General features: G+C 34.5%; 2 protein-coding genes across 3 annotated transcripts in view; both read right to left on the bottom strand.

Annotated features, from left to right (window-relative positions):
- Positions 1-802: 802 nt before the first annotated feature.
- dnajc18 (DnaJ (Hsp40) homolog, subfamily C, member 18) lies at positions 803-7,636 on the bottom strand. Its single transcript, XM_087806704.1, has 8 exons — positions 7,211-7,636; positions 5,897-6,065; positions 4,852-4,997; positions 4,528-4,731; positions 3,358-3,470; positions 3,033-3,142; positions 2,795-2,967; positions 803-1,858 (listed from the first exon to the last, which is right to left on the bottom strand). The coding sequence occupies exons 1-8, from the start codon at positions 7,335-7,337 to the stop codon at positions 1,734-1,736; spliced, it is 1,167 nt and encodes a 388-aa protein (XP_087662830.1). The 5' UTR covers positions 7,338-7,636; the 3' UTR covers positions 803-1,733.
- Positions 7,637-10,998: 3,362 nt separating this feature from the next.
- The window catches only part of ppp3ca (protein phosphatase 3, catalytic subunit, alpha isozyme), a 36,458-nt gene continuing 21,653 nt past the window's right edge, over positions 10,999-25,803 (bottom strand). The window contains exons 7-14 of one of the 2 annotated variants that reach the window (XM_087806701.1): positions 20,602-20,679; positions 20,446-20,540; positions 19,014-19,139; positions 18,857-18,934; positions 18,024-18,108; positions 17,780-17,877; positions 16,263-16,313; positions 11,000-11,269 (exon numbers count right to left, since the gene is read on the bottom strand). In XM_087806701.1, the coding sequence (XP_087662827.1) occupies positions 11,091-11,269; positions 16,263-16,313; positions 17,780-17,877; positions 18,024-18,108; positions 18,857-18,934; positions 19,014-19,139; positions 20,446-20,540; positions 20,602-20,679 (790 nt within the window). In that variant the 3' untranslated portion in view covers positions 11,000-11,090. Of the gene's footprint in view, positions 11,270-16,262; positions 16,314-17,779; positions 17,878-18,023; positions 18,109-18,856; positions 18,935-19,013; positions 19,140-20,445; positions 20,541-20,601; positions 20,680-25,803 lie in introns of both variants that reach the window. The other variant, XM_087806703.1, reaches the window with a different exon arrangement.

Below are 25,803 nucleotides of genomic sequence, written 5' to 3' on the forward strand. Positions count from 1 at the left end.
ATGCACACATTTCTTTTTGCAAATACAAACAAAAAAAACAAAGTGATTGTATGTGGCCAGTGAAATAGTTGAATAAAATCAAAAGTAGATTCACGTTCATATTAATATTGTGAACAATAAAGATGCTTTTGTTTAAGATGAAGAACACATATGATCCTTGTCAACAACTATAGCGATAATTCCAGTTAGAATCGTTTCGGAGAATGAAAATCACAATAAATCACGCTTGTATTTCCTGTTAAAGAAAGTAAATATAATTATTTTTCTCCAGCCACAACTTTGGTTAATTTCCTTCAACATCCACTTAATATATTTTGATCAATATTTTTACTTTGGGTAATGTATTTTTAAATCAAAAGGTTTTTTGATTAATAACCCACTTATTATTTAATGTTCTTTGAGCAAAAGAAAAGATCAAAAGTACGGGTATATAAAAAAGGCAAACTAAGCAAAAGAGTCGAGCTGGAGCTTCACTTCTTCAACTGACCTGAACTCTTGTTATCTTTGGTGCTTCATATAGAGACGACGTGATTCAAGCATCCGACGACAAATCATTCCTGTAAAAAAAACCCTCTCCAAGTTACAGGAAGGAAATGGATTGATGACCCGGGATGAAGAGATTATATCTTCACTCTGGCTCGGGAACATCCTCAGTATCAGATAAGGCAGGTGACTGCAAAAGAGAAGCACAACTTTTTTCTTGGTAGATTTTGAAATTAATTTAAATTTCATTCAAATAGAAATGGAACCCGGTTTCTGGTTCCCATGACAACAAAATAAAAAGAGTCCGACACCAGCATCATTCTGGTTACATCTTTTATTCGCTCATTTTTGGCTTGAAACAGCAGGTCATGTGACTTATTTTTCCCAAAACCATGGTTCTGTCGTCCATCGCTTCTTCATGTCGAGTGGAAAACTAACTCAGTGGGTCGTCGGGGGCGCATGCAACAATGACAACATGACAAACCAAATGTTTGGATCACAACATAAAAAAAAGTGCTCATGATGACCCTGAACGCATCGCAGAGACAACACATGTTTACTAAATTCAACTGTTACAAGAAAAAAACAAACAATTTGAACCTCCGGATCGAATTAGAGTTTGAATAATACTGACAAAAAGTCGTAAAACTGGAGTTAAAACATGACTCTTATTAATATTACAAGTGGAAGTCAATGTCTAGTTTGTTTGTGTTGTGAAATTTTTCACTTTTAGAAAGAAAATGTTAAGAAATTGAATATTTTAAAAGATACAAAAGGGTTACAAGTGCAAACCAAGTGTTCCTGTTTCAACAGCAGAAACTTTCTTCCACCTCCGAGCACAGAAACTAAAAAATAAGTTAAACATATTAAATTAAATAAGTTTATTCTCTCAGTTAAATAATGGTTTTGAGATGAAGAATAAAACTGAACATTCAGTCTAATAATAATAAATAAAAACGTCTAGAATCGAAACACAAAACTCAATATTAAACAGCTTGAACATGACGGACCCCTGGATCCAGAGTCGCATTTTTGATTCGTCATTTCTATAAGAAAGTTTAAATACGGGGACGTTCGCGCTTCGTGTCCGGTTTAGAGCAGCTCGGGCTTCTACTGACGGGAGAGGAGAAAAAAAAGGCACATCGTTTTCCAGAACCTGGAACTTTTTACCTTTTTTTTGAAAAAATCCCACCGTGAGTTTGAATGTGTGGTTCAGGAGCAGTCTATAAAAGAAAAAAAGAATCCACCTCTCAGTTCCCTCTCTGACGCGCGACAAGTCGCTGCAGTTTGTCACAGTTGTCCAGCCTCATGGACTCGGCCTTCTGCTTCAAGCGTTCGTCTCGGTACAGCTGACCCAGATTTGCCAAATCTGACTCTGGAGAGACACGAAGAGGAAGAAGAATCGAAACAACGTCACTCTTTGATATGTCAAATAAAAAACCTACGATACAACGAAAGAGTTAAAACTGACATATTTCTGAAATATATTTCTTTACATCGAGCAAGACCTGTTTCCACCTCCATCTTTTTTTATTTTAAAGTGAACATCTCGACAACAACTTTCAGTTGATCGAGGATGTTGGCACAAAGACCTGCTGAAACTTGGGGATAAAACAAGAGGATCCAAATGTTTAGAAAACTTAATTTTACAAAAGGAAATAAATTGAATACACGTCTCTAACCTACAGTCTTTAGAAGAAAATGTCCAACAGACTGTTGCCGTTTCTCGCTGCCATCTCTGCTAAATAACGTGAACTTATCAATAGTTAAATATCAATACACTTAAAAACTTAAAAATAGTATATTAAACAGCACAGTATGGAAAAAAAACTTTTTTAATTATTTAAAGGTTATTTAAGGTTCATTTTTCAATAAGTTGGTTATAAAATGTTCATGTTAATTGTTGGTTTTCGTGTTGCAATTAAGCTCCTGACCGCTAGATGGCAGCATTCATTACAGGAACTTAAGTTGCAGCTAAAGGTGCAATAAAATCAAGCGAGATCCTGGCAATAACTGAGGACGAGAGGATACAGTCGACTCCAGCAGCTTGTCAAGCTGATGTTTGGACATTTATAGGTTTAAAAACAAATGAAAGCAGTTACGACTTCGTCAAGAGTGGTCTGTAAATTCACCAGAGTCAAGTACTCGACAATACTGCAAATATATCCTTGTTCCTACAGGGGGTGGAGGCTGACGGAAGAGTCCAAACTTCCCTCACACTTGCAGTGCCACTGAATGCATCACCTGCGACTGTGAAACTTTTGAGACGTTGGAATCGCTGATGCGGCAGATGTGTCTAACGTGTTCTTACTTTGCTGCTTCTCCTTCCAGCAGCTGCTCTGCAAGTGCTCGATGTAGTCGCTCTCGATCGTCTTCTCCAGCTCGTCCAGCGCCGCTCCCTGGTACTCCTTCTCGAAACCTTTGTCCACGTAGTACGGCACCCCCATGTGCTGCGTCTCCCTGGACACCACCAGCCCCATGGCCCTGAAGACCAAACACACGTGTTCATGGGTGTCGAGGTGGGGGGGCGAGAACCCGGGGTCACTCACGGCTTGTAGAAGAGGCTGTAGGAGGGGTTGGTGGCCATCATCTGGGTGAACACTGAGATGAGGATGAGCACCAGCACGGGGAGAAGCTGCAGCAGAGCTGTGAAGGTGTTCTGTGGGCAGAGTGGAGAACATTGGAGACGTAGGCTGAGATGACGAGCTCTTGTCAGAAAAACGCCGGCGAAGAATCAAGTTTATAAAGCAGACAAAACAACTCCAGTGATAAATATTCATCACTGGCTTCACTGAACGCTTTCATACGGATGATCCAACATTAAAGCTGTGGATTCTTTAAAGAACGTTAATTGAAGTTCTGTGAGTCACTGACTTGACTCTGGTTCTCCTCCACCACCTCCTCACGTCTCTCAAAAGGACGTCGGCGACGAGGCTGGTAGAACTGGGAGTAGGAGGCGCCCTGGTTGGTGTACACGTGGATGTTTCCTGCGCAGGGAAAGAGTTCCATTACGTCAGCTGAAGATTCTATTTTTCAATTTTGAATGATGAATGCTATGTACACCGTTACATTTTTTTGAAAACTTTAAACGCATAATGAGAAATATATATTTTTTCAAATGCTGTGAGCACAAATATAAAATATATACACACACGTATGTATATAAAATATAAGTAGCTATAACATTATTAACATTAAAATGATTACTTCAAAATAAAAATAAAATAATGTACTGTAAAGCTAAACTATGGACATGGTTTATATATGCATAAAGTGCAAATTTAATTTTTATTGATGTGTTGGTACAAGAAATAATTAAGGGAATTAAAAAGGTATGTGCTAAATTAAAGAACAAAATATATTTTTATAATTATATTGAGACTTAAATACCAAAAAAGTCCAAAATAAAACTTTCTGTTGGGTATGAGAAATATATTTCTACCAATAATATTTTCACTCTGACCTCATAATGAAGTCGAAGTCGTATGTTGTATTAGGCATGGGTATCATTTAGGTTTTAACATATATGGATTTAAGGGCCTAACTGGGGGGTAAAAAAAAAGGAAAAACACATGCTTTTTTTTTGCTAAAAAAAAAGATTTCTAAATGATTATTTAAATATCTCTTTATTCAACAATTCTTTAATCTTTATTAACAAAAGTCTTGATTTTAAATATATCAAATCAGTGCAAAAAATTAAACCACATGTAAAATGAATCAAATCAAAGAATTATACTTTGCTTTTTGGTCCGTTTACATTCGTCTACGTCGGAATCATTATTCCCACAACTAACAACAACATAAATCGTAGCTTCAGAAATTCAAAGTTGAGTTTCAGAGGAAACAATCGTGGGTAAAAAAGTCCCTTTTTCGACTGAGAACTATGGTCTTACCAGGCCTTAAAAAGCATGTGGCTTCTATATATATGGTGAGAAGCTTGGTCGTCCAGGAGCGACTCAAAGCAGAGCTTCTGCTCCTCCACATTATTATCGGATGAACTTTTAAACAGTGGAGGAAAAAAGGGACGGAAGATTGAAGTCTCACCTGTAGGAAAGCGCCCTCCAAAGAAGATGTTAAAAAGCTCCTCCGGGGAAATGTCCGCCTCGAAGTCTCTGTGGAAGGTCCGGTAGTGTCCGTGGCGACTGTGGGCCGAGGGTTGAGAGGCGTTGGTGGCCGCCTGATCCCCGTATTGATCGTACTGCTGCCTCTTCTCTGGATTGCTCAGCACGGCGTACGCGTTGCCAATTGCTGTGAGATCAGAGCGAGACAATGTAAAGGTTACAGCTATAAATAATGTCTCTAGTATATGGACACCGTCTTCTCGTAACTACTTGAACTAATACCGGGATGTGATAAAACTGGTCTGACCTTTAAATGCATCCGTGGCTCCAGGAGCAAAGTTCTTGTCAGGGTGGAACTTCAGCGCCAACTTTCTATAAGACTTCTTCAAATCCTCCTCGCCGGCGTTTTTAGTAACTCCCAGGATCTCGTAGAAGTCCTTGCATTTCTTTATTCTGCAAGAAAACCACAGATCAATAAACTCAAATCAACTCCACAGACTTTCTCGACACATAAAGAGTTTTAACACGTGTTATCTTGCATGGCTTCTAGCTGCTGCAGCCCATGAGCCAGGCTTCATTTGGTACTAAACAAAGTGAACACACTGTGATTAACCCTTTTGTTATCTCAGGGTCAAGATGACCCGAAGGCTCAACTTGATTCTGAGATAACACAAGGGTTTAAAAGTGATTTAAGAATGAAAAACAAGCGATTTTGATGCTAAATGAAAGTAAAACATATATTAATGACTCTTTATTTCAATATTAAAATTGTATAAATATTAAATAAAAAATGAAAAAATTAAGTTTTTCATTATGCTGACTTTCTAAATACACAAAGGTTTTTACAGACTCATCATTGACTTGCATGACTTTAAACGTCTGCAGTCCATGAGCCAATGATGTTTGGAAGAAGCCCCAAAACAAAAATTAAAAACAGACGATCCACTCAAATAAGAAAACAACATCACAGTTGTTAGGAACATTTTTTAAAAGACTAATTGGCCATAAAAGGCTGTTTAATAGTTTAAAAAAAAAATAAAAAAAATAAAAACCTTACCATTTGCAGAATAAACCAGGTGTTGCTTTAAATACAGCAATATTATAATGACAACAACAGACTAGAGAATTTTTAACAATTATTTTACAATATTAATTTGGGATTAAACAGGACTGAATAGATATTTGTATCTACTAAAAAGGATCCGACAGGCAGCCTTCATAAAATTGTATGAATTATTGATGAATGCCATTTCTTAAATGTAAAAATTGGAATCGCAGTCGTCACTAGAAAAACTTTTTTTTTTTACACATTATATATTCAGGAGCTGCCAGAATCAGAATCAATCGTTTACCTGAGAACACCCTGGCGTTGGTCTTCTGTGTAGCTTTTGTTTTCGTGTCCATTCATATGACTCGACTCATTATTCGGCATGTCCTCGTCTCTCCAGCCTGCTGGTGGAGGGACGTGATCCGCTTCTGGAGGAGCTGCACCTGCATCGCGGACTATGGCGTCGATGAGCACTAAGAAAAAAAAATACAAAAAATATTGTTTTTAGTATATATATGTTTTTTCCTGAATACTGTATCAACATTCAACAGCACTTTATGATTTACTTTTGTATTGGCTTTAATGCAAGTTTTATTTTTATAATAGATCTCTTATGGTTTAAGTTTCAATAAAGTGTGTTAAAAATAAATGTAAATTTAGAATTAACATGGAAATATTCACAGCATTTGTTCTTTTTGTGTTGCAATTAAACTTCCGGCCACTAGATGGCAGCAGTCATGACGTCCTACGCCACTAAAGAAACTATAAAGTCCCACAATATACTGGCGATGACTGAGGACGAGAAGATACAAACGACTATAGCAGCTTTTAAAGATAATGTTTGTGGACATATTTGCTTTGAAAAAAATAAGAAAAAGCTGTCAAGAGTCTTGTGGTCTGTAAATTCTGCAACACCAGAGTCAAGTACTCGAGCAACCCTACAAATATATCCTTGTTCCTAAAGTATCGCAATCGACACGATATATTCCGCTCACAATACGATTATATACGTTTCACTTCAAAAAAGATTTCAGGGGACACTGAATTTTGGTTATAAGTAGACATCACTAAAAGCAGCTTGAGCGAGCTGTATCCTCTTGTCCTCAGTCATCACCAGGATCACACTCTCCACACTTTATTCACATATAAAACATAAAACTATAATAAAAATACATAAATGCCATGCTATTGAGTATATAAACAGCAATTAAGAGAAAAAATAACGATATATACTGTACATTATTGGTGTATCCATAATCTTAATACGTATCTTATAGACAGATTCTTACCAATGAATTAAAGACGTCAATGTTTGACATGTAAACAGACTCACACCTACTGACAACTTAAAGCCTCTACAGATCTTTAAACATGTAATAATAGAATAACAGTAAAAACTTTCTGTAAAACAAAACAAACTTTTAATGCAACTAATATAAACTGCATTTCCTCCACTAGAATATTAATAATTGATAAGTGAGCAACAGGATATTGCACTTTAAAGTGGTATTAATGCGTTGTCATGCACACAACTGTGTTCTACACAACTGTGTTCTACACAAACCTGCTGACACCAGGATCTCTGGGGTGTTACTGGACTGAGAAGGTCTATATTTACCTCTGGCCCTGGTGCTCGGGTAGATGTTCTGCGCTTCATACAGCAGTTGCAAGGCTCGACTGTTCTGTCCACATCGTAAACACAGCTTGGCCTTTTCTATAAGCCGGTCCGCGTCTTCTTTCTCCATTTTTAAAAAAAGTGTTCACCGGTTGTTGCGAGGATATAAATAGAAATAAATCAGAGCACGGAGCTGTTAGTCCAGAGCAAGGTGCGTCAATATCATATGGCAGGTCGAGCTACAGCCAGCTAGCATGCTAGCTCCGGTCACTCTGCGACCGGAATGCGACGGAAGAGGCTGTCAGGAAGCAAGAAGACCCCGAACCGGGCCATTGTTTTTTTTAAAAAAGAAGCGAATATTTGCCGTTTATCTTTTTAATATTATCGTAGTGGCGATCCTGCTGGACGCACAGCTGCTACCACTTCTTCTCTGTATGTCGGGGAGGTGACGCGTAAAGGCTTAATGGCGCATTACCGCCACCTACAGGGTTGGAGGAGGGCCTGACGAGCTGCCCAGTCAAAATTGCGTTTTTTCATATACATATACATGTATATATAAATATATAAATTAAATCAATCGCTATAGTATGAAGGTAGAATTGTTCATTCATCATTCAATTCGAAGAAAAGTTGCCTCAATAAAATGCAAATCAAATAAAAAAATAAAAAATAAAAATCTAAACAAAAACGTAGCTTCATTAAAAAAAAGAAAAAGTGGCTTTAAAAATAAAATAAATAAATAAAATAAATAATAATAAAATTCAATTAAATTAAAAATTATGTAAACTGTTTAATCTGATTAAAGTTTTTTTTTTTTTTTAAGTTTGGGCCATATTATCATAAGTGGTATATTTGTATGGAGATCAATTTTTATCTTCAAATAAAATGAAAAAAAAAAGATTTGCTTAAATCAAAAAAAAAAAAATTAAAGTAAAAATAGATTTAATAAAAAATAAAAGAATGATTAAAAAATACATTTATTTTAATAAAATAAAATAAATAAATAAATTAAAAAAAGTAAAAAAAAAAATTAAAAATTAAAAAAAAAAAAAAAAAGTTTGAGTCATTCAATAAAATATGTATAAAAACAACTTCAATAAAATAAATAATTTTAATTTAAAAAAGTTTCTTTAAAAAGTTTAAACACTTAAAACTGTTTTCATTAATTGAAGTAATTCTGGGTTTGCGTCATGTTATTAAAAAACAAATTCTGCATTCTGCAGAGTTTTGAAGTCGTATTTTCTTTCGTATTTTAAAGTTAAAATTGTTTTAAAGTTGTTTTTCTGTGATTGGAGCAACATTTTTGTCTGAGCAACCTTTTTCAAATAGATTAATAAATAAATCTCTATCCAGACTATCACGGCACTTTTGTTTATGTGGATTTGTTTAGCTTCCAGTCCTGGTCTTCGTTACGCTGACAAAAAAATCAGCTCAAGAATCTTCACATAAATGCTGTTGAGTATTATAACATAAAATATAAATGATATTTTACTTTATTTTGACTTTTTAAAAGGAGTTTTCAATAATGCAACACACTTTTTTTTTGATCATGCATATTTTATTCAAGAGTAAAAAATGTGATTTGTCCCATAGGGCATGCTTACAATATGTGTATCATTGAGGAATGCCAGAAACGTAACTCAAGAGATAATTTAAAAAAAAAGAAAAAAGAGAAACGTTGCAAGATCAAGTCCATTATATTCGTTTGTTGATTTATGCATGTACAGTAGACCATACAAGACCCAGAAAGAGAGGAAGGGAAATAACCATATTTGTAACAATAACATCTGCAATAACCAGAGTATAATGTTTCCTGTAAAACGCAAGTGTGACACATGATTCTCTGTGTGTCCCATTTCCTTTACATCTGAAGACCATGCTATCATGCTTTTGGCAGCCTAAAAGTAGCTTTTTTTGTACCGAGATTATATTCATTCACACTCTGTACATCAGTACAACGGAAAATAAACACAAGGCTCCACACCTTAGAAGGTCTGCATACAATAAATAAGTAGAAAATTAAAAGCAGTGGTAATAAATAACAGAATGAAAAAAGAAAAGAAAAAAGAAGTGACCAAACAGAGGAAGCCTATTTATAAAATGTATAAAACAAGACAAAATGAAACTACAAACGTACTCCAAAAATAAATCCATCCAAGATTTACTATTTAAAACACAACTACAGTATCACAATTATAATCTCACGTAACAATTAGGAACTTATTTGCATGCATTGATGCGTTCCGTACCATAGATGCTGTGTTAAAAAATCACTTCCTGTCCAACCTTCGCTGTGGAATAGAAAGATGGAAGAAGAAAAAAAAAGAAAAATATTAAAGTTAAGGGTTGACTTAAGGATTTTGGTGTTTTTTTTAACCAATATTCTTAATTAAATATATCATCTTTTGAATTATTTTCACTTTAAAAACGTGTTACAAAACGCATAAGAACGGGAGTCTACGGCACAATCTGGCTGCAGGGCTCGATTCTGAAGATTAATTAAACATTAATTTAAAAAATAAAATGGCAAGATTAGTATAGAAAAGTGGTGAACCACCATAATTAATTTGTAAACAATTTCACAGTATTGGACAGAAGCAAACGCTGAATGGACAAAGGGAAAAAAAAAAATCGAAAAATGGTTCAAAAAAATTGAAACTAATCTCAATTGTGGGCAGAAGAGAATCAATGACTTAACAGTCTCTAAAAATCAAGAACTACAAACTAAAAATCAATCACTTGAAAAAAAAAATGAAGGGAGTTGTAGCTTATCTTAGCATTCTTATCTTGTGACTTGACTATTATTATTTTTTAATTAAAAGTTTCTTTTTATAGTAAGCATGTGCTAAGGGGCCCCAGGGGGTCAAACTCAATCGTACAAGGGGCCAAAATCTTCGTCAGGGGCCGAACAAAACCGTCTATAACCTGAAGTACTAGTGTGATACCGTCATTTCTTTCTTGGAGGTTAAATCTATCTTAATTCATTATTAACTTTAATTTGAATTTTTTTTTTTAATCTATGGTATATTTTCCTTATCTTATCTTAAACTCTGGCATCTTCATACGTCACTATATCAAACCGTTTAGTGGCAACTAAATCCATTAGTTGGCAGCTTATGAATCTGATTAGGCTTGATTCCATTTAAGTGTCTGATTAGATCAACTTGTTTCTCACGAACTTCTCAAACATTTTCTCAACAAAATGCTGAGTGTTTCTCAGAGGTTGACGGGTGACGATCGATTACCGCGGCGTTAAATTAATTAAACCCATTTTTAAACACTCGGAAAATTTCACGGTGCCTTCATTTTTAGGGACGTTTCATCTTCGACGCCCCCTTTTAATCTTCTCCCAGAATTCCCGGCTCTATGGCAAAAAAAAAAAAAAGTACCTCGAATGTGAAACTGATAATTCTTTCTTGTTCCTTTCTTTCTTTCTTTCTTTCTCCCTCACAAAGTGCTGTGACGTGAAAATACTTTTTGAAAAAACAAAGGTGGTGAGTCCGTGAGTGATAATAAACACTTTATAAAACAGTAAAGTTCTCTGTGTAGCGAAGATGCTGTGGTTATGTCACGACGCAGCAGACATGAGTCAGCACCCACAACAACACGACTGCCGTGGAAATCGCAGCGGAAAAAGGGAAACAACAGGCATTTTCCCCAAATCGCGCTTTCCCCACCTTCGATCTGCCGCCCTGGTGATGTCAACCCCCTTCCCACCCCCTCTATCCCCCCCCCCCCCCGACGGTGCGATGACATGTTGTCATAAAATAAATGACCGCGTTCCTGCTCGTCGTAAGATTCGTGGCAGATCCTCTGTCAGATTTTGGCAATGTCTGGCTGCACAGCGCAACACCGGCGTGTATTGGGGAGGCTCGCGCAGGCATCACTGGAGATTGCTGTTGTCGTCCGTGCCGTTGGCCTCTGACATGTTCATCTTCCCCATGGAGTGACCCACGTGGTTCACCCCGTCCTTGCGGGGCGGCATGCGCTCGTTGATGCGGTCCAGACCCTTCGCCTCCGCGAAGCTGGTGATCTTGTGCTGCGGGGAGAAGCCGCGGATCGCTGGAGGGGGAGAGGAGAGACCACTTCAGTGCACTTGTAATGGTTCAGGAGTTAAGATTTGGTTTTTATTTTATTCTGAAATACATTACCAGATGGTTGTAAATTGAATTTGTGGATCAAATAATATCCATTTTCCCTATAATTACACATAATAACGTGATAATAATCATCCTCTAATAAAGACCACATCTGTTTAACTAATGGTGAGCTGGCTGGGTTGCAGCCTACTCCCATCACTGTGTGAATTAGTAAAAATGTTGTAAGACACTTTGGAGAAAAGCATATTATAAATGTGATTATCTCAATATTTTCACTATGACTCCTTTTTGCATTTTTTTTACAATCTATCATTAATATCATTCTTACCACTAACAAGGAGGTCATGTGATTATCTTGCTAGATATACAGTAGGTGTGTCAACGTGTACAAATAAATAAATATTTTTCCATTTACATGATATTGTTTTCATAGTTTCTAAACAAGATTAAACTCAAGATTAGAATATACATTTTCACTGGTTCAAATTATGTTGCTAGATATACAGTAGGTGTGTCAACATGTACAATTATTTTTGACACGTGTAACCGATGCTTCTTACCGTCGTGTAACTGGTAACCAGATTGTTGATATTCGATATCATTATATCGCAGTTGCACAATATAACCACTAGAGCCTTCGGTCTCAATTTAAAAAAAGTTTGTGCGCTTTGTGACCCTGGTCTGGAAAGGCGCTTTAGAAATAACTACTACCTACTTACTTTCCTAATTCCATTGCAGCAAATGCATAAATGCAAAATCTGTAATTATCTGATAATTTCCTAAGACTAATTTTTCCATTTTACAATATATTATTAATATCATTCTTACCACTAACAAGGAGGTCATGTGATTATCTTGCTAGATATACAGTAGGTGTGTCAATGGGTACAATTATTTTTGACACGTGTAACCGAAGCTTCTTACCATCGTGTAACTGGTAACCAGATTGTTGATATTCGATATCATTATATATTATAACCACTAGAGCCTTCGGTCTCAACTAAAAAAACGTTTGTGTGCTTTGTGACCCTGGTCTGGAAAGGCACTTTAGAAATAAATACTACCTACTTACTTTCCTAATTCCATTGCAGCAAATGCATGAATGCAAAATCTGTAATTATCTGATAATTTCCTAAGACTAATTTTCTTTTATTTTACGATATATCATTAATATCATTCTTACCACTGCCAAGGAGGTCATGTGATTATCTTGCTAGATATACAGTAGGTGTGTCAATGTGTACAATTATTTTTGACACGTGTAACCGAAGCTTCTTACCGTCGTGTAACTGGTAACCAGATTGTTGATCTTCTATATCATTAAATCACAGTTGCACAATATAACCACTAGAGGGTCTGGTCTCAATTAAAAAAACCTTCACACCTAATCCCATTGTAGTAAATTCATAAATGTAAAATATGTAATTATCTGAGAATTCTTCCTAGACTATTCTTTCTATTTTACAATAAATAATTAATATCATTCTTACCTGTGTGATTATCTAGGTAGATATAAAGAAGAAAGTTTTTGTCACGTATAACCGAAGCTTCTTACCGTCGTGTTACAGATGTGTCATCCCAGATATCCCATCATTCTATAGTTATTGCACTTTATAACCACTATAGGGTTCCGTCTCAATTGAAAAAACCTTAATCCCATTACAGCAAAACCCTTCCAAAAAGAATCTGCTAAATTATAGCCAACATAACATGAATCACAGATCTTCATTTACCGTATTTTTCAGAATATGCACAAATTTTCAAAGTGTCAGAACATTATGGGAACTACAGTGTCCAGTCTGGGGTCCTATATCACATGATCGAAACACACACGCCTCATTGGTCAACAGCAGGAGAAGAAAAAAAAAAAGAAAGTGTTATTGATTTTTCTAAACGGTTATGATTTGTGTAACCGTTTACTTGTGTAGACGTTCACAACCCTGGTGTTTAGATATCTGTCGGTTCATACAATAACTCAAAAACGGAAGAACAGATTGAAATTATACTCTCAGGATGTGCTAATAATTAGAAAAGTTTTTTTTTTTTAATGGTAGTGTTTGGAATAACCATCTGGGCTCATGAATAATTTGAAGATTCCTTACTCTCTGTAGCGCAGAAGGAGCAGCAGCAAGTTAAAGAACATCAGCAGGGAAGATCAGCGGAGGTCTTCACTCCCTGAGTGTTTTTTTAAATTATTCTCTTATTCAATACTATTTTTTAGCTTCGTTAACCATTTGATCGTAAGAAAAGTTAAGATAAGTTGTTCCTTTTATCAACCAGCTTCTTAAAAAAGAGGCTTTTCATGTATTTATGTTTAAAACATCCACATCTACGTTTATAAAAATGTATTTTCATGCAATAAGATGCAGATGAAAACACAGAGTTGTTCGTTTCCATCTGAGAGCTTCTGTGCTGGTGAGCGATGATTATCTCCGACAGATCACGAGGATCCGCGGCTTCCAGATGCATATTTTATGTCGCTGCTCGCATTTCCTTCTTGTTCTTATGCATGCAACATTTTCAGATCCAGATGGGGAGCATTTATAAAAGCCGGGTCCGACGGAGTCGAAGGTACTAGTCATGCGTCCTGCGCTGTGCTTGAAGTTTAAATTTATAATGAACTCGTCGGAGATGACCTGAAAATAAATATTGCTTTCTCTCGCGGCCGTACAAATATAACAGGGTCGACCGTAATTGGAGACAAGAGAATAATAAAAAAAAACATTATGGTGTTGTAGAACATTTGGTTCTGAAGGTTTTAGGAGGGTTAGAGGGTCACGGGTTTATGACAGCGTCAGATTATTCTTGTGTGTGTGGTTCAGAATAATGTAATATTATACCTTCTTGTTGCCTTAATGACATCATATCTTTCTATTTGATGGTTCACTTCTATATCTACTTCACTTAAACAATTATCAATTTAAAAAACACAAACCTAATAAATAAAATAAATAAATAAATCAGAGACAATATCTACTTTTGCTAAATGAAAATATTATGATTTATATATATATATTTTAAAACTCTACTAAAAAAATATATATTTCTACAAAAACTTTCAAAATATAACATCAAAATATATCTTTAATTTATTAAAATCTAATATTATTATAATTTATTTATTTATTAATAATTAATTTGGAGAAACCATTGAATTAAACTGGTTTATAATGCAGAAGATTTATTTATTTAAATTAATCACTTAAATGTTGTGTATGAATAGTTTAATCAACCAACCAGTTGTTTAGACGTGGGACTGAAAATAGAAATTATTTGTCAACTCAGCTGCTCGACTTTTAACATTCTGCAGCGTCTGCATGATTTAATAACAGATGTTAATTCATATATCCTTGGAAAAGACTCTTGGTGTATTGTGGCCCGTGGGCCTCATTTGGTCCTTTGTTCATCCTAATTAGGCCCTCATGGGGGTTAGAGTCAAACTATAAAACAGATAATGTGGAAATTATAGTTTAATTGATTTCTAATAAATTCATTTTACGTAGTTTTTTTTAATTTCAACGTACGTCTTATATACATAATTATGTTGTGATATTTATTCTTTTAAGCTTAAACACATAACTTTTTATTTTTCTAATAGCAAATCCGTGTACATTTTAAATGCTTTATTTGTAAAAAGTTTATCCCAGGGGTGTTAAAATGTGTTATCAAATTAAACGAGGGGCTAATATATTTAATAAGTGTAAGTAACGGGAAAAACTAAATGTCTATTCATCCAAACAGGAAGTAGGAGTTTGTTATTTTCTATTTTTGAGTCTCAATTTATCCTTATTATCTCTGTGTTTGTAGTCTTTCAGAAAACAAATCAATTTTCCACCAACATTTACATCACGGTTTTACTCTTATTGCTGATCTTTATAGTATCTTAAACACCCACATATTTGTACCTCACCACGAATGTTAATCGCTTTGATTTTATTCAGTAACATTTAAACAAGATATTCATAACATTTTTCGGTAATATAAACTAATACTTAAGGTGACCTTCAAAGGTATCGAGTGCAGCAGGTGGAACCTTTGGCACCGTCGTCGCCGTTTGAGGCCGCTATTAAAGGGACACACTTCTGTGTTTTCTTCACAAGATGACTGAACACAAGTGTGTCTCTTCTGGCTGATTCCTCTTCGTTGTTAGAGGTCAGTAATGGTTTTATCCATTATATTTATTGATTTTTTTTAAATTAATGATAATGTTTTCATAGTTTCTAATCAAGATTAAACTCAAGATTAGAAAATACATTTTCACTGCCTGTTTTCAAATGATGCTGCTAGATATACAGCATGTCTGTCAACAAGTCCAACTATTTTTGACATATGTAACCGAAGCTTCTTACCGTTGTGTAACTGGTAACCAGATTTTTGATCTCCGATATAATTATATCGCAGTTGCGCTATATAACCACTAGAGGGTCAGGTCTCAATTAAAAAAAACCCTTCATACTTAATCCCATTGTAGCAAATGTATAAATGTAAAATATGTGATTATTTGATAATTATTTGACTCCTTTTTCTATTTTAAAATATATAATTAATATCATTCTTACCTGTGTGATTATCTAGGTAGATATAAAGAAGAATTGACACGTGTAACCGAAGCTTCTTACCGTCGTGTTACCGGGTAATCATTTCAAATTATGTTGCTTTACTAGTCTCTTTTGTTATTAAATAACACAAAAAAAAAAAACTAAAAATGGGCATAATATGCTTGAGAATAATAATTTCCATAGTATCATTTTTTTTATCCTTTATCATTTTTTTATCGCTATTTTTTACAAATAATACTGCTGTACAAAAACCTGTATTAACTAAACCCGTATGAAGATGTTCTACGTCTGGTACTCAACACCAAACCAAGCAAGTAGTTTTGAAGAGAGCCAGGTCTGGAGAGAACATCTGTGATATGCATGAGGAGAAGGGTGGTGGGGGGGGCACAGCGTTACCTTCTCCGTCCTCATCATGCGTCTCGATGGCTTCAATGGCTTCAATGGTAGCTGGAGGGAGGAGGAGGAGGAGGAGCAGGTTACTCCTGATCAAGCCATGCAAATGCAAAGTGCAGCCGCGGAATAAAGAGGCATGTTAGGCCGGATGAAACCAGATACGTTCGGTGCCGGTGGAGCCAAACTTGGAGCAGTGCCATGCATCCACACCGAGAGAATTAGTGGCAATCAGAGGTTAAAAGAATTCATATTGAAATGATAATAGGAGACAGCGAGGGCAGGAGATGAAGACGGAAAGAGGTCGAGACAGCCAGGACTGAGATGACTGGAATATGTTATTCAAATGAATGCGTCTGTTGAACCTCCTTTTTTCTTAAACAGCTTCATTATTGAAGCAAATCAAAATGTTTTTTTTGGGGGGGGAATCTAAACATACACAAGTGGAAACTAACATTAAAGTTTGTAATATTTATCACATGTAAACAGACTGAACAGATAAATCGATAAACACTTAAAATGTTTGTGAATGAAGTTATGAATTTACTACTTTAATAGTATATTACATGACGTGTGCACGATTTAGAAAATAGAATATATAGAAAAATCACTGGTATTATTATTTATAATTACTGGTATAATTAATATTCATCGATAATGTACTTTATGTCAACTTATATGTCACATATTTTTGATCTGAAATGTTTTTGATAGATTTTCTTTTAATTAATGCACTTAGTATTAATAGTATCTAAATATGAATCAAATAAACAGTAAAAGTTCATTAAAGTATAATAATAAAGTATATGATGAATCATTTCAATGTTCTTAATAATTACATTTAAGAGATAACTATATATATATATACTGTATATATATATATATATATATATATATATATATATATATAAACTGTATATATATATAAAATGAATATATGTATAGATATATATATATATATTTATATATATATCATTCAGAGGCTTTTTTTCCCACAAAGTAAAGTCAATTAATTTATTTTTAAAAGGTTGGTTTTAAGATTTTTTAAAAAATGGTTTGATCTTTAAAATCCAGCTTCATTTTTTATGATGGAAGATTCTGCTCCAGTGTTGATCATATGTTATATATCCAATAATGTTTCCTATTGTTATTAGCAAGTAGCAAAATATTACAAAATAATCAATAAAATATCAAGAAATGCATATGAATAGGACATTATTTCTTCATTATAAACACATTGATTTTGTGTTTTTTTTAAATAAAATTGCATTTCAATATGAAGGGTAAAGGAATAAACAATTAAAACAAAGATTAACACTAAAATAAACACTTAAAGCGTGAATGCGTAGTCTAGTATGACCTTATATAAGAAGTGTTTCCTCGCTGCTCTACATTGCGAGTCTGAAGAAAAGGAGAGGAAAGAAGGGATGATGATGATGATGACAATGATGATGATGATGCATCAAACCAGAGGAAGGGAAGAGGACAGAGAGAGGAGTTGTTGCAGCGAGCCTGCTACATACCACTCTGCAGTGTCTGTTTCCCTCCAGAGAGAACCCCGCTCGGCAGCATGCCAGTGGGCGTCAGGCCCTTCAGCGTCAACACATTTTCGCTCTCCTCTCTGCAGGAATCACAGTGGCAAACGGGTCAGACGACTCACCTGAACCCGGATCGGGGCGAAAAAAAAAAAGCAGCGACATCTCACGCTGGCAGCAGTTTAGCCTCATTTCCTCTCAGCGGATCACAGATTCATGTAAACAGATATACCTGAGGACCGAGAACATTTTGGCCATTTTCCCGATGGCGCGGATCTTGTTCTTGATCACCTCCTTGCGGGCGGCGGCGGCGTTGGCTGCGAAAGCGATAAGATACAGAGAAGAGTGAATTGAAGTAATAGATGGACTCGTGTTAAACCTTTAGAATATTTTGTTCCGCTAAGTGCATTCTTGAAATAGCGCCGCCATCCTGTCACTGTGAAGCCGTTGGCAATGAATCAAGTAAAAAGGCTTCGACTCGAGGAGTTTCGTTTTCTATTGCTATTAAAATAAAATACAGTTAAATAAATGATTTCAATATTCAGTTTCAAGATGTTCTAAATTAATGAAATATTAATTTAGGAAAAATACAATTTATTATTAATATTGTAAATACAATAATCCAAGGAAAAATGGTTTTAAAATTATCAAATAGTTTGACACAATGTCAATGTATTGCTTAAATATATATATTCAGTATATATTTAAATTTAATAAATATGAGGGACAAAATGCAGAAAAAAAAAAAATCACAATTTAATTTTTAATTTTATATTTTAAAATAAGGCTTTGAAATAAAACCAAACAAATAGGTAATTACAAAAAAATATTACATACTTTTACCAATTAATTAATAGAAAAATTAAATTAATCTGTAATTATTAAGTCTTATTAAGTCTTTAATATCTTTTAAAATTTCCAAAAAATGTGTGACTGAAAGAAAAAGGTGTTTGTGGTATCCCTTGTGTTTCTTCCGAGTCAAGGTGGACCACAGACACATTTGTTTTCGTGCCTCCTCCGGGTCACCTTGACCCAGAGACAACACAAAGGGTTAAACAAACTCACCGTCAAATATCTCATCTTCATCGTTCATGAGCTCATCATCGGAGCAGATGCTCAACACGTTCACCAACATTTCCGTGACTGGGAACAAAAAAAAAACCCATAAATGACTGTAAGAACTGATGTTTAAAAACTAGGTTAACTTGGTTTAACCTCTTACCTTTCTCCCCGACGAACGGCAGCGACCAAGTGAAGACGTCCATGAAGTTGGGGAGCCAGTACGGGTGAGGGGAGCAGTTGAACTGTCGGATGTTCATCACGTTGTTTTCATATTTCAGCACGGCAGCTGCAGACAGAGATCCATTGCTGAGTGATTATGTCCTCTTCGGTGCTTCCTGAAGGTGTCTTGAAGAACCGTCTTTGTAACGTCGTCTATTAGATCGTTCTCAATTGACCACTTGAAGGTATTTTCAAGTAACGACTGACACTAGATGATCGCGCTGAGGCAGAAGATCGATACAAATAATAGCAATAGCAGAAGAAAAGGCTCCTTGAAACCAATTCAGAGTTTGAGTCAAATGATCCAAGATAACAGGAGGAAATCACGTGGGTTTCTCTTTTGCCACTGATAGTGAAGCTAATGTTTCTGATCTGCAGTGGTCAGTACCTGGTAAAAACAGATGAACACATGATCTAACTCCGGCCACGGATTGTCATTTAATACTTTTTTGTAGTTTTTGAAATACCATTGAAAAATAATAATGAAACCTAAAATGAGTGTTTGACCCAGATATTAGCACGCTAGCTCGAGCATGCTAGCTAAACTTTTGCTTAGAATGCTACTGTAATCATCCATTTTTTCCATTATCAAGAATTTGAGACGAATTAAAATATCAGTTCATCCATTTTCAGTGAATTTTGCTAACAACCATTAATAAATGTTGCCGAGGTGTGGGAAAGCAGCTCAAAAAGTAGCAATAAAAGAGTCAAAAAGACATCAAAGCAAAAAAGTTATAGTTAAGCTAAACAACTGCTCCATACAGAGGTGTAAGAAGATATTGATACACTTATTGGTACTTCATCAATATCACGAGCACTGTATCGATTAATAAAAAAAAAACACAATTAAATTAAGTTACTTTATGGTTTAAATTTCAATAAAGTGCGTATAAAATCAAACAATTAAATGTTATATTTACAATTGCCATGCAAATATTTACAGCGTTTCTTGATTTTTTGTGTTGCAATTTAACTTCCAGCAGCTAGATGGCAGCAGCCATTGCGTCATCCGCAGCTAAAGCTAGAATTAAACCCCAGCGATGACTGAGGATGAGAGGATACAGTTGACTACAGCTTTTAAAGCTGACGTTTGGACATATTTTAGTTTGGAAACAAGTAAAAACAGCGACGACGTTTTCACAAGTCCTGTGGTCTGTAGATTCTGAAACACCAGAGTCAAGTACTCGACAATACTAGAAATATATCCTTGTTACTACAGTATCACAATATATGATATCGATACCTAGTGCATACTTTGATGCACACACTGTGAAATATTCTTGTAGGAACATGTGTTTCTCTCAAAACGAGAAAAATACCCTAACAATCATGTTATAAAGAGCCACAGATTACACCTATTCAAACAATCTTACCTTTATTGTTGTACACATCCAGGTAGTTCGGTGCTGAGAAGATGGTGATGAGCGACGGGAATCCAGTTGTCTGACTCTTACGATACATCCGATACCTTCAGCGAGAAGAGTTTGTCGTCGTCAAGTGTTTCAAAGCGAGAATAAACGTGGACCTACCCTGCGTCCTGGGCCTCGTGCGCTCGGATGATTGATAATAGATTATTGCTCTGTAGGAACTCACACACGGCTGGATAACTGGAAGAGGAACAGATGGAACAATAGATCACTATGAAAGCCGATTCTACGACATGTTGATGATGATAAAAAACAAAACACAAATTTTAAATGAAACAGGATCCCCAGGAAAAAAGGCAGAAGATGCGTCGCTCATGAATACATGAATGAACCCCACAGTGAGGTTGATGCAACTAGGTGGAAAAACAAAAAAATCCTTCCTGTGGTGAAACAAAAGAAACCAGGATGGTGAACAACAGGCAGAGCTTTTCTGCCCCTCGGGCACCAACCGAGACTCTGAAGTGTCAAAACACCTCCAGCTGCTCTAAATATTCTCGCCATTTATCACAGATATCGTCACATAAAACACGTATAAAAGCGTTTAGAAATATTGTTTTAATTTTGTCACCGAACTGAGACTTTTTTTTTCTATATACAAATATATTTTTACCATCGGATGACCAGGTAAGTTCAGCTATATTTCTTTATACCTTTGCACTCAATGGAGTCTACTGACTCCTTTAAGAAACATCTTAAGACGTTTTTATTTGTTCAGGCTTTTCCTTGATTTTCTGGAACTCCTGTTGTATTATCAGTTTTATATTGACCTTTAAAGTATATATTTTATTGATTATTGTTTTGATTGTTTAAGCGCTTTGTGACCCTGGTCTGGAAAAGCGCTATATAAATAAAAATTACTTACTTACTTACTTACCAATAATCTTTTTTTTATTTTTAAGATCAAAGCCTTTCCCAGCTTCTCAAGCATCATGGGTAAGTAAGTCCAACACATGACACAATTAAAGGGACAAGGAATAAAAAAGAAAACAGACAACGTAAAGTGTATGTATTTGCACCGTGGGAGGAAACCAGAGTTCCCCGGAGGGAGAACATACAAACAAAACCATGCCGACCATCCTTGCCGTCCAATTTTGCGAACTAAGTAAGGTCAATGTCATTCATTTAATTTATTTCCAATAACTCTTGCCGATTAACTAAGATATGGATTTAACAACCTCTTGTCAGATGAAGGGACGAACACATCAGAGGTGGTCTTAAGGATGGTCGGTGGTGGGGGTGGGGGGTGTGGATGTGGTCGGGGGTGGATATTGAGAATTGGGACGCTTCCAGCTGCAGTTACTGTTTAACAACTCGCACCACAGTAGTTATGTAATACCTAGAAGGAAGTGTTATGTCATTCTGGAGCCGCGTCGTTCCTTCAAACTCGGTCTCCAGGGCTGGAAAATACATTATATATCAGGGTTTGATTCCCTTTCATGAAACATGAAAAGGCTTGTTCCCTCTCTTTTATTTTTGCACTTTTGATGCAACGTCAATAAATAAAGGAGAAAATATAACTGAACATATTCAAAATGCCTGGTTGCCTTATCAATATCTTGATAAAAATGTTATTAATAATAAATTGAAAGTGGAGCTTTGTATAAAGCTGTTTTTTTAACAATGCTTTAATTGTGACACAAATGTAGCTAAAAATACAATTTTAAATATCAATTAATTTCCTTTTTATTCATCAATTAAACAACAAAAACCTCAATAGTGATTCCATAAAATGTACGCTTTAGATTTATTTCCATCAAGTCTGAATATAGCCTTTGAATAAGCTTAACTTTTTAATGTAAGCAAAAAAAACCTCCACAAATGACATCATATTTATACATTAAAGCTTTAAAATATGTAAAAATAACACTTGTAAGAAATGCCCTTGCAGACATATGTTAATGCTGGAAAATATTGAATACAACAAATGTAAAATGTAATTGTATTTATTTTTATTTTATTTTTTATCTTGTTTATTAAAAAAATAGATTCTACCAGTTTTTATTTAATTTATTATAAATAACACTCTATCAAGAACTCATTTAAATTTCATATTGTGACACATGATATACTCTATATTTAAAAATAAATGAATAAAACACTAAAACACAAATAAAACTGTAAATTCCACTTCCAAAAAATAACTGCGTCAATCCATCATATTTATATAAAAATGTTTATGAAAAGGAAAAAGTAAATGTTATTTCATGATTTGCAAAATCTTTAGTAAAACAAAATGTATTTTTTAACTAGTTTTATTTACTGTATTTACCCACGTGGTAACTTAAATAATCACTATTTTTGACACAAAATAAAACTATAAATCCCAAAGAAATTATACTGTAATTTATTTGAAATAGAATATTAAATATGACGAATAATCGTCCCACTAGTATTATTGTTTAACTGGCGATAAAGACACTTACACAATTAAAGTAAGTTATTTCATTGTTTAAAGTTCAATAAAGGGTGTATAAAATCAAATATTTAAATGTTATATTTACAATTACCATGCAAATATTCACAGGGTTTGTTAATTATTGTGTTGCAATTACACATCCGGCAGCTAGATGGCAGAAGTCCTTGCGTCATCCGCAGCTAAAGCTAAAATGACGAGAGGATAAAGTTGACAGCTTTTACAGCTGATGATAATCATCCCAATAATATTATTATTTAACTGGCGATAAAGACAAAATATGCGATATATTTCACGTTTTAAATATTTAAAATAATAAGTCAATATATAAAACAAAATACAAATTATTAATAATAATAATAATAATAATAATCTCTATTTATATAGCGCCTTTCTAGACCAGGGTCACAAAGCGCTTTGACAGCCATTCACACATACTGATGGGAGTAGGCTTAATGCATTCATTTTGAAAGACAGAAATAAACGTTTTTCTTATATATAAAAAAAGAAGTATATATGTATATATGTGTTTATATATATATATATATATATATATATATATATATATATATATATCATTCAGAGGCTTTTTTTCCACAAAGTAAAGTCAATTCATGTATTTTTAAAAGGTTGGTTTTAAGATTTTTTAAAAATGGTTTGAGCTTTAAAATTCAGCTTAAGATTTTTTGATGGAAGATGCTGCTCCAGTGTTGATCATATGTTATACATTATATATTGTTATTAGCAAGTAGCAAAATATTGCAAAATAATCAATAAAATATCAAGAAATGCATATGAATAGGACATTATTTCTTCATTATAAACACATTGATTTTGTGTTTTTTAAATAAAGTCGCATTTGAATATGATACTTTTCAAGGGTAAATAAATAAACAATTAAAATAACCAATTAACAATAAAATAAACACCTAAAACGAGAATGCGTAGTCTAGTATGACCTTATATATATATACTCTATAGTTGTTCTTTAAAGGTGGTGATATTGTCTCCTGAATAGGTGTTTATTCAAATGTAAGGCACAATCCAAACACATGGAATATTCAGTGGTTGATCAGCTAAATGTGAGATGTTTTAAGCAGTAGTGACGTTACTCTCTGCAGGTCTGGTGCAACACGCAGAAGCACATTGTTCCCCCCCCCACCCCAACCCCACTGCCATCAACGGAGACATCAAACTTTCAGAAGACTTAAAATATTTAAAACTCAAAGGTTTTCGCCGGAAGGAGAAACAAGAAGGCTTTGTGCCCCGATCACCTGGTGTAACTGTGCCGTTCTCATACATCTGGGTCACACGTGGAAACATCTCCACGGTGACCAGTCTATATAAATATATCACCTGATATGATGCGTTGTACTTCAAAAGGAAAAAAAAAACACTCTACTTTGACTCTCCGACACAACCAGTGTGTTATATAACGCTTCTGTTCCAAACACTTGTACAACTTAGAAGAAAAAAAAAAATTGGGAACCGTTTGCATCACATTTTCACAGCTGCAACTTCAGTGCCTGTTAAAAAAAAAGAAGTTATTACCAACTAATGACTTTTCTCTCCAGAGGTATTTTTGATTGATTACCACGTGAAACTCGTCCAAATAAGTGGAGCTCACATTTTCCTCGCCCCCAAAACATCTCGTATGTGTGAGTGAGGGAGGGAGTGCGAAATGTGACAAGCGCAGAAGATCGGCGCTGCCAGATCTGGATGTGCTCACTTGCAAAATGTGACAAGATTCTCTGGGTGAAGTGACAGCGTTTAACAATGTTTCCCTTTAAACCAAAATTGAATGACAGTGTTTAAATCATTTCTCAATTAGACGAGATTTGTGATGCTGCACTGACATGAAAATATTCATTTATTTGAAGTATTATGTTTCGCCATTATATCATGTTTGCTTCATTCTGTGTGTGTAAGATTCACTCATTTATAAGACGGATTTTAGAGGGAAATACAAAATAAATGCTGGGATTATTTTCTTCTTTTCTTTGTCCATGAATTTGTTAGCAAAACTGACTTTTTAAGGAAATGTGTTATTATAATAGAAACAAAAACAAGGTGGAGAAAGTATGAATGATTTCAAATTTATAAATTTATAAATTTAATTATATGTACAGATAGATAAATAAAATTAAAGCCAAAGAAAAATAAATACAAATTAAAAATACTATTTTAAATTTCCTACCCAAATTTAATTATTTATACCTCAGTTTGTAGCAAATTTCTAAAACAATATCCATATAAATGCATAGTATATATAATAAATAAGCATTCATGGCAATGAATAATATATTTCTTGTCTCTTATGACCTATATTACACAAGAAAGTATTAATAATACTTAAATTATCAGTACACATGTTTCAACAATACATGGGACCACAAAGTAACTTTTCCTATAATGACTTATTTTTTAACTTTAAAGTATATACTTTATTGAATATTGTTTTGATTGTTTAAGCGCTTTGTGACCCTGGTCTGGAAAAGCGCTATACAAATAAAAATTACTTACTTACTTACTTATTTTGAAAAATAATAAAATAAATATAGCAAATAAAATGCTTTTTTTTCAAGGTTTATTTAGTGTCGGGACACACACCTGTCACGTCATTTTTTAAACTCAAACCAATGGCGAAGGAAGTGACTTTTAGTCGTTTAAAAATACACAAAGTACACAAGATACTATTGTTTTTGTCCGATATTCCCATTTTAAGTTTTACTAAAAGATGATGTGCTCTCTTGAAATGACGAAGCTTGTAAGGAATCATGATACCAACATGCATTTGAGAAGCTTTAAACAATCAGACACTGACTTTGACAAGTTTTGAAATGCTTGAGTAAAAAGCATTTCATTGTTTCACCTTGTAAGGATTATATACA

Source organism: Callionymus lyra, chromosome 14 (genome assembly GCF_982586985.1).
Source record: "Callionymus lyra chromosome 14, fCalLyr1.hap1.1, whole genome shotgun sequence".
Lineage (NCBI taxonomy): Eukaryota > Metazoa > Chordata > Actinopteri > Syngnathiformes > Callionymidae > Callionymus > Callionymus lyra.